The sequence below is a fragment of the Oncorhynchus clarkii genome, chromosome 1 (genome assembly GCF_045791955.1).
Source record: "Oncorhynchus clarkii lewisi isolate Uvic-CL-2024 chromosome 1, UVic_Ocla_1.0, whole genome shotgun sequence".
In the NCBI taxonomy this organism is placed as follows: Eukaryota; Metazoa; Chordata; class Actinopteri; order Salmoniformes; family Salmonidae; genus Oncorhynchus; species Oncorhynchus clarkii.
Window position 1 is genome coordinate 84431340 of NC_092147.1, and position 9232 is coordinate 84440571.

At 44.1% G+C, this 9232-nt stretch overlaps 1 protein-coding gene across 1 annotated transcript in view; it reads left to right on the top strand.

Moving 5' to 3' along the window:
• The window catches only part of LOC139413450 (exportin 1 (CRM1 homolog, yeast) b), a 71815-nt gene that overhangs the window by 23223 nt on the left and 39360 nt on the right, over nucleotides 1-9232 (top strand). The window contains exons 5-6 of the mRNA XM_071160872.1: nucleotides 6598-6659; nucleotides 6776-6820. Of these exons, the coding sequence (XP_071016973.1) occupies nucleotides 6598-6659; nucleotides 6776-6820 (107 nt within the window). The remainder of the gene's footprint in view (nucleotides 1-6597; nucleotides 6660-6775; nucleotides 6821-9232) is intronic.

Genomic DNA, 9232 nt, shown 5'->3' on the forward strand with positions numbered 1-9232 from the left:
CAATCTGATCTCACAGACCGTCAGACTTTCTGATAGTGTGTGATCACAGCCGTCGTGTGTGTGTGTGTGTGTGTGTGTGTGTGTGTGTGTGTGTGTGTGTGGAGAGGGGATCTCATCCACAGCCGTCACATTGAATGTGTGTGTGTGTGTTAGGAGAGGGGACTCACTCACTATAATTACCCTGCTCACTATAATTACCCTGCTCACTATAGTTACCCTACCCACTATAATTACCCTACCAACTATAGTTACCCTACTCACTATAATTACCCTACTCACTATAATTACCCTACTCACTATAGTTACCCTAATCACTATAGTTACACTACCCACTAGTTACCCTACTCACTATAATTACTCACTATAGTTACCCTACTCACTATAATTACTCTTTATAATTACCCTACTCTCTATAATTACTCACTATAATTACCCTGCTCACTATAGTTACTCACTATAATGACCCTACTCACTATAGTTACCCTACTCACTATAATTACCCTACTCACTATAATTACCCCACTCACTATAATTACCCTACTCACTATAGTTACTCACTATAGTTACCCTACTCACTATAGTTACCCTACTCACTATAATTACCCTACCAACTATAGTTACCCTACTCACTATAATTACCCTACTCACTATAATTACCCTACTCACTATAGTTACCCTACTCACTATAGTTACACTACCCACTAGTTACCCTACTCACTATAGTTACCCTACTCACTATAGTTACCCTACTCATTATAGTTACACTACCCACTAGTTACCCTACTCACTATAGTTACTCACTATAGTTACCCTACTCACTATAGTTACCCTACTCACTATAATTACCCTACTCACTATAGTTACTCACTATAATTACCCTACTCACTATAGTTACTCACTATAATTACCCTACTCACTATAATTACCCTACTCACTATAATTACCCTACTCACTATAGTTACCCTACTCACTATAATTACCCTACTCACTATAGTTACTCACTATAGTTACCCTACTCACTATAGTTACCCTACTCACTATAATTACCCTACTCACTATAGTTACTCACTATAATTACCCTACTCACTATAGTTACCCACTATAATTACCCTACTCACTATAGTTACCCTACTCACTATAATTACCCTACTCACTATAGTTACTCACTATAGTTACCCTACTCACTATAGTTACCCTACTCACTATAATTACCCTACTCACTATAGTTACTCACTATAATTACCCTACTCACTATAGTTACTCACTATAATTACCCTACTCACTATAATTACCCTACTCACTATAATTACCCTACTCACTATAGTTACCCTACTCACTATAATTACCCTACTCACTATAGTTACTCACTATAGTTACCCTACTCACTATAGTTACCCTACTCACTATAGTTACCCTACTCACTATAATTACCCTTCTCACTATAGTTACTCACTATAATTACCCTACTCACTATAGTTACTCACTATAATTACCCTACTCACTATAGTTACCCTACTCACTATAATTACCCTACTCACTATAGTTACTCGCTATAGTTACCCTACTCACTATAGTTACCCTACTCGCTATAGTTACCCTACTCACTATAATTACCCTACTCACTATAGTTACTCACTATAATTACCCTACTCACTATAGTTACTCACTATAATTACCCTACTCACTATAATTACCCTACTCACTATAATTACCCTACTCACTATAATTACCCTACTCACTATAGTTACCCTACTCACTATAGTTACCCTACTCACTATAATTACCCTTCTCACTATAGTTACTCACTATAATTACCCTACTCACTATAGTTACTCACTATAATTACCCTACTCACTATAGTTACCCTACTCACTATAATTACCCTACTCACTATAGTTACTCACTATAATTACCCTACTCACTATAGTTACCCTACTCACTATAGTTACCCTACTCACTATAGTTACCCTACCCACTATAATTACCCTACTCACTATAGTTACCCTACTCACTATAGTTACCCTACTCACTATAATTACCCTACTCACTATAGTTACCCTACTCACTATAGTTACCCTACTCACTATAGTTACCCTACCCACTATAATTACCCTACTCACTATAGTTACCCTACTCACTATAGTTACCCTACTCACTATAATTACCCTACTCACTATAGTTACCCTACTCACTATAGTTACCCTACTCACTATAGTTACCCTACTCACTATAATTACCCTACTCACTATAGTTACCCTACTCACTATAGTTACCCTACTCACTATAATTACCCTACTCACTATAGTTACTCACTATAGTTACCCTACTCACTATAATTACCCTACTCACTATAATTACCCTACTCACTATAATTACCCTACTCACTATAATTACCCTACTCACTATAGTTACCCTACTCACTATAGTTACCCTACTCACTATAATTACCCTACTCACTATAGTTACCCTACTCACTATAATTACCCTACTCACTATAGTTACCCTACTCACTATAGTTACTCACTATAATTACCCTACTCACTATAATTACCCTACTCACTATAGTTACCCTACTCACTATAGTTACCCTACTCACTATAGTTACCCTACTCACTATAGTTACTCACTATAATTACCCTACTCACTATAATTACCCTACTCACTATAATTACCCTACTCACTATAATTACCCCACTCACTATAGTTACCCTACTCACTATAGTTACTCACTATAATTACCCTACTCACTATAGTTACTCACTATAGTTACCCTACTCACTATAGTTACTCACTATAGTTACCCTACTCACTATAGTTACCCTACTCACTATAGTTGTGCTACTGAATATATTTATGACACTGACTTGGCCCATACTACTGCCTGCATCTTACTACTGCTAGTGGGCTGTACACAGTACGTTTTGACAAATAGGGAAATGTAGTTTATTGAACTGTATCTCCAGCCATATGCTATGTTGTGGATTTATTGTAAAGGCACAGTGTTTATTTAGTTTCATGTCCTGTTGTTAAACCGACGCACAACAAAAGTGTAATGATGTGTTTTCTCTACAACTTCTGCAACTTTCTCCTCCTGCTGACTGGTGTTCTCAGCTACCACCTACTGGTGTGGCCCTGTAATGTTTATCAGGGAAACAGTTCTAATCTACTGGTGTGGCCCTGTAATGTTATCAGGAAACAGTTCTAATCTACTGGTGTGGCCCTGTAATGTTTATCAGGAAACAGTTCTAATCTACTGGTGTGGCCCTGTAATGTTTATCAGGAAACAGTTATAATCTACTGGTGTGGCCCTGTAATGTTTATCAGGAAACAGTTATAATCTACTGGTGTGGCCCTGTAATGTTTATCAGGAAACAGGTATAATCTACTGGTGTGGCCCTGTAATGTTTATCAGGAAACAGTTATAATCTACTGGTGTGGCCCTGTAATGTTTATCAGGAAACAGTTCTAATCTACTGGGGTGGCCCTGTAATGTTTATCAGGAAACAGTTCTAATCTACTGGTGTGGCCCTGTAATGTTATCAGGAAACAGGTCTAATCTACTGGGGTGGCCCTGTAATGTTTATCAGGAAACAGTTATAATCTACTGGTGTGGCCCTGTAATGTTTATCAGGTAACAGTTCTAATCTACTGGTGTGGCCCTGTAATGTTTATCAGGAAACAGTTCTAATCTACTGGTGTGGCCCTGTAATGTTTATCAGGAAACAGTTATAATCTACTGGTGTGGCCCTGTAATGTTATCAGGAAACAGGTCTAATCTACTGGGGTGGCCCTGTAATGTTTATCAGGAAACAGTTATAATCTACTGGTGTGGCCCTGTAATGTTTATCAGGAAACAGTTCTAATCTACTGGTGTGGCCCTGTAATGTTTATCAGGAAACAGTTATAATCTACTGGTGTGGCCCTGTAATGTTTATCAGGAAACAGTTATAATCTACTGGTGTGGCCCTGTAATGTTTATCATCTAGAATGTCATTGTAGGCTGTAGAGGTGGATCAGAGAATCACCAGCAGCAAGAATGACATCATTGATGTATACAGAGAAGATAGTCGGCCCGAGAATTGAACCCTGTGGCACCCCCATAGAGACTGCCAGAGGTCTGGACAACAGGCCCTCCAATTTGACACACTGAACTCTATCTGAGAAGTAGTTGGTGAACCAGGTGAGGAAGTCATTTGAGAAACCAAGGCTGTTGAGTCTGCCGATAAGAATGTGGTGATTGACAGAGTCGAAAGCCTTGGCCAGGTCGATGAATACGGCTGCACAGTATTGTCTCTTATCGATGGCAGTTATGATATTATTTAGGACCTTGAGCGTGGCTGAGGTGCACCCATGACCAGCTCGGAAGCCAGATTGCATAGCGGAGAAGGTACGGTGGGATTGAAATGGTTGGTGATCTGTTTGTCTAGAGTGTCTCCCCCTTTGAAGAGGGGGATGACCGCGGCAGCTTTCCAATCTTTGAGGATCTCAGACGATGCTGAGAGGTTGAACAGGCTAGTAATAGGGGTTGCAACAATTTCGGGAGATAATTTTAAAAAGAGAGGGTCCAGATTGTCTAGCCCGACTGATTTGTAGGGGTCCAGATTTTGCAGGTCTTTCAGAACATCAGCTGTCTGGATTTGGGTGAAGGAGAAATGGTGGAGGCTTGGGCGAGTTGCTGTGGGGGGTGCAGGGCAGTTGACCAGGGTAGGGGTAGCCAGGTGGAATGCATGGCCAGCCGTAGAGAAATGCTTATTGAAATTCTCAATTATCATGGATTTATCGGTGGTGATAGTGTTACCTAGCGTCAGTACAGTGGGCAGCTGGGAGGAGCTGCTCTTATTCTCCATGGACTTTACAGTGTCCCAGAACTTTTTTGAGTTTGTGCTACAGGATAAAAAAATATATTTGAAAAAGCTAGCCTTAGCTTTCCTAACTGCTGCGAAGTTATGTAAAGCTACCTGAAGCTGGTTAGCTTTAGAAAACCCAGAGTGAGATCTGTTTAAGCTTGACTGCTATGAAGACGACCTGGACACACCTGTTGTTGAATTTCTCCACCCTTCTGTATTTCTACTCAGTTACTGTCATGGCACTATGGTAAGAGTTAGGGTGCTTGGAACCAAACAGAACCGGGGAGAGACTTGGAACCAAACAGAACCGGGGAGAGACTTGGAACCAAACAGAACCGGGGAGACTTGGAACCAAACAGAACCGGGGAGACTTGGAACCAAACAGAACCGGGGAGGACCCCCCCCCCCCCTAATTTGTCCAATAGAAAGTCTTGTTTTCGCTGTAAAAAAAATTCTGTTTTACAACGGTTTGGACCCCCCCGACTAAGTAACCAATCCGGTCCTCATACCATCATAGCCACCTAATCATCCCCAGCTTCCAATTGGCTCGTTCATCCCCTCTCCCCTGTAACTCTTCTCCAGGTCGTTTCTGTAAAAGACAATGTGTTCTCATCAACGTAGCTGGTCAAATAAGGGTTAATAATGATGCCGCTGTACAGACTAGTAGGTGGTCTATGTGCAGCTTGTTTAAAAGCAGCCAGTGTCAGTTCAGTTCAGCAGCTAGCTACATTACACAGTAACTGTATGCATGACAGCAAGCAGAAGACGCCTATCAATGCTCTGCTTGCTCACTAGGTTCCACTAAAGCAGATATGTGGATCAGCCAATGCCCAGCTGTTGGTTCAGTAGATTCTAGATTCACACCTTGTGAAGCAGCACTGTGTTCTGGGTCACTGATTATGTTGTTACCTGCTCTGTAAGGAAGTGTTGTGTACAAACCTGTGCCCTGTACGCTCTGGTGGAGGCTGACTGATCTGATCCTGTTGTTTCTGCTGGTCTCTGATCTGATCCTGTTGTTTCTGCTGGTCTCTGATCTGATCCTGTTGTTTCTGCTGGTCTCTGATCTGATCCTGTTGTTTCTGCTGGTCTCTGATCTGATCCTGTTGTTTCTGCTGGTCTCTGATCTGATCCTGTTGTTTCTGCTGGTCTCTGATCGGATCCTGTTGTTTCTGCTGGTCTCTGATCTGATCCTGTTGTTTCTGCTGGTCTCTGATCTGATCCTGTTGTTTCTGCTGGTCTCTGATCTGATCCTGTTGTTTCTGCTGGTCTCTGATCTGATCCTGTTGTTTCTAAAGGTCTCTGATCCTGTTGTTTCTACTGGTCTCTGATCTGATCCTGTTGTTTCTGCTTGTCTCTGATCTGATCCTGTTGTTTCTGCTGGTCTCTGATCTGATCCTGTTGTTTCTGCTGGTCTCTGATCTGATCCTGTTGTTTCTACTGGTCTCTGATCGGATCCTGTTGTTTCTTCTGGTCTCTGATCTGATCCTGTTGTTTCTGCTGGTCTCTGATCTGATCCTGTTGTTTCTGCTGGTCTCTGATCTGATCCTGTTGTTTCTGCTGGTCTCTGATCTGATCCTGTTGTTTCTGCTGGTCTCTGATCTGATCCTGTTGTTTCTGCTGGTCTCTGATCTGATCCTGTTGTTTCTGCTGGTCTCTGATCTGATCCTGTTGTTTCTGCTGGTCTCTGATCTGATCCTGTTGTTTCTGCTGGTCTCTGATCTGATCCTGTTGTTTCTGCTTGTCTCTGCAGGTATTAAAAAGTATGTTGTTGGACTAATTATCAAGACGTCGTCGGATGCTACAATGGTTGAGGTGAGGGCTGAGACATGTCATGTTAATATGAGGATAAACTCCCCGGTCAGATGGAGCTGGTAATTGTTACCGGGATGATAACAGCATGTTGACACCGCTCTCATTTATCTTTTCAGAAAGAGAAAGTATACATTGGAAAGCTGAACATGATCCTTGTTCAGGTAAGGGAGTGAGACAGTGAGTGAGTGAGACAGTGAGTGAGTGAGTGAGACAGTGAGTGAGTGAGTGAGACAGTGAGTGAGTGAGACAGTGAGTGAGTGAGACAGTGAGTGAGTGAGACAGTGAGTGAGTGAGTGAGTGAGACAGTGAGTGAGTGAGACAGTGAGTGAGTGAGACAGTGAGACAGTGAGTGAGACAGTGAGACAGTGAGTGAGACAGTGAGTGAGACAGTGAGTGAGACAGTGAGTGAGTGAGACAGTGAGTGAGTGAGACAGTGAGTGAGACAGTGAGTGAGACAGTGAGTCAGTGAGTAAGTGAGACAGTGAGTGAGTGAGACAGTGAGTGAGTGAGACAGTGAGTGAGTGAGACAGTGAGTGAGTGAGACAGTGAGTGAGTGAGACAGTGAGTGAGTGAGACAGTGAGTGAGACAGTGAGTGAGTGAGACAGTGAGTGAGACAGTGAGTAAGTGAGACAGTGAGTGAGTGAGACAGTGAGTGAGTCAGACAGTGAGTGAGTGAGTGAGACAGTGAGCGAGTGAGTGTGTGTGTACCTACTAACATTGCTGTTCTCCTGTCTGTGAATGAACTAGGATGCTCTCTTTATAACTAGGACTCAGGTGTGCTGCTCAGCTTCATCTGGGCAAGAGTCCTCCAATCTGTGTGTGTAACTGTGTTTATTCATACGTGTGTATCATGTGTATGTACAGCTGACTGTAGCTGCATGAGTCTCTGTTTCATTGAGTGTGAGTCAGTGTGCCTGCGTCAGCTGATGTTGTTTTGTGCTGAAGAGACCAACCAGGTCAGAGTGTCTCAGCATCTACTGACTGTTCTGACAGGTGGGTGGGTGTGTGAGGGGGTGTGTGTGAGGGGGTGTGTGTGTGTGTGTGAGGGGGTGTGTGTGTGTGAGGGAGGGGGTGTGTGTGTGTGAGGGAGGGTGTGTGTGTGTGTGTGAGGGAGGGGGTGTGTGTGTGAGGGAGGGGGTGTGTGTGTGAGGGAGGGGGTGTGTGTGTGAGGGAGGGAGTGTGTGTGTGAGGGAGGGAGGGAGTGTGTGTGTGAGGGAGGGAGTGTGTGTGTGAGGAAGGGAGTGTGTGTGTGAGGGAGTGTGTGTGTGAGGGAGGGAGTGTGTGTGTGAGGGAGGGAGTGTGTGTGTGTGTGAGGGAGTGTGTGTGTGTGTGTGAGGGAGTGTGTGTGTGTGTGTGTGTGAGGGAGTGTGTGTGTGTGTGTGTGTGTGAGGGAGTGTGTGTGAGGGAGTGTGTGTGTGTGTGTGTGTGAGGGAGGGAGGGAGTGTGTGTGTGTGAGGGAGTGTGTGTGTATGTGTGTGTGTGAGGGAGTGTGTGTGTGGGAGTGTGTGTGTGGGAGTGTGTGTGAGGGAGGGAGTGTGTGTGTGTGTGTGTGAGGGAGGGTGTGTGTGTGAGGGAGGGAGGGAGTGTGTGTGTGTGTGTGTGTGTGTGTGTGTGTGAGGGAGTGTGTGTGTGTGAGGGAGGGAGTGTGTGTGTGTGAGGGAGTGTGTGTATGAGGGAGTGTGTGTGTGTGTGAGGGAGTGTGTGCGTGTGTGTGTGTGTGTGTGAGAGGGAGGGAGGGAGTGTGTGTGTGTGAGGGAGTGTGTGTGTGTGTGGGAGTGTGTGTGAGGGAGTGTGTATGTGTGTGTGTGAGGGAGTGTGTGTGTGGGGGAGTGTGTGTGAGGGAGAGTGTGTGTGAGGGAGGGAGTGTGTGTGTGTGTGTGAGGGGGAGTGTGTGTGAGGGAGGGAGTGTGTGTGAGGGAGGGTGTGTGTGTGAGGGAGGGAGTGTATGTGTGTGTGTGTGTGAGGGAGTGTGTGTGTGTGAGGGAGTGTGTGTGTGTGTGTGTGAGTGTGTGTGTGTGTGAGGGAGTGTGTGTGTGTGTATGTGTGTGTGAGGGAGTGTGTGTGTGTGAGGGAGTGTGTGTGTGAGGGAGTGTGTGTGTGTGTGTGTGTGGGTGTGTAAGGGTGTGTGTATGTGTGTGTGAGGGAGTGTGTGTGTGTGAGGGAGTGTGTGTGAGGGAGTGTGTGTGAGGGAGTGTGTGTGAGGGGGTGTGTAAGGGTGGTAGTTTGGTGAATCACACACTTAAGAAATGAGTAACCTTCCCTGAGAACAGCATTAGCTCCCAGAACTAATGATGGCTATAGGCTTTAGCACAGCAAGCTAATAATGGCTATAGGCTTTAGCACAGCAAGCTAGCGTACAGAGCCTTCAGAAAGGGGTTTGTATTTATTATGGATCCTCTTCCTGGGGTCCAGGTAAATTAAGGCAGTTTATACCATTTTAAAAACATTACAATACATTCACAGATTTCACAACACACTGTGTGTCCTCAGGCCCCTACTCCACCACTACTACATATCTACAGTACTAAATCCGTGTGTGTGTGTGTGTGTGTGTGTGTGTGTGTGTGTGTGT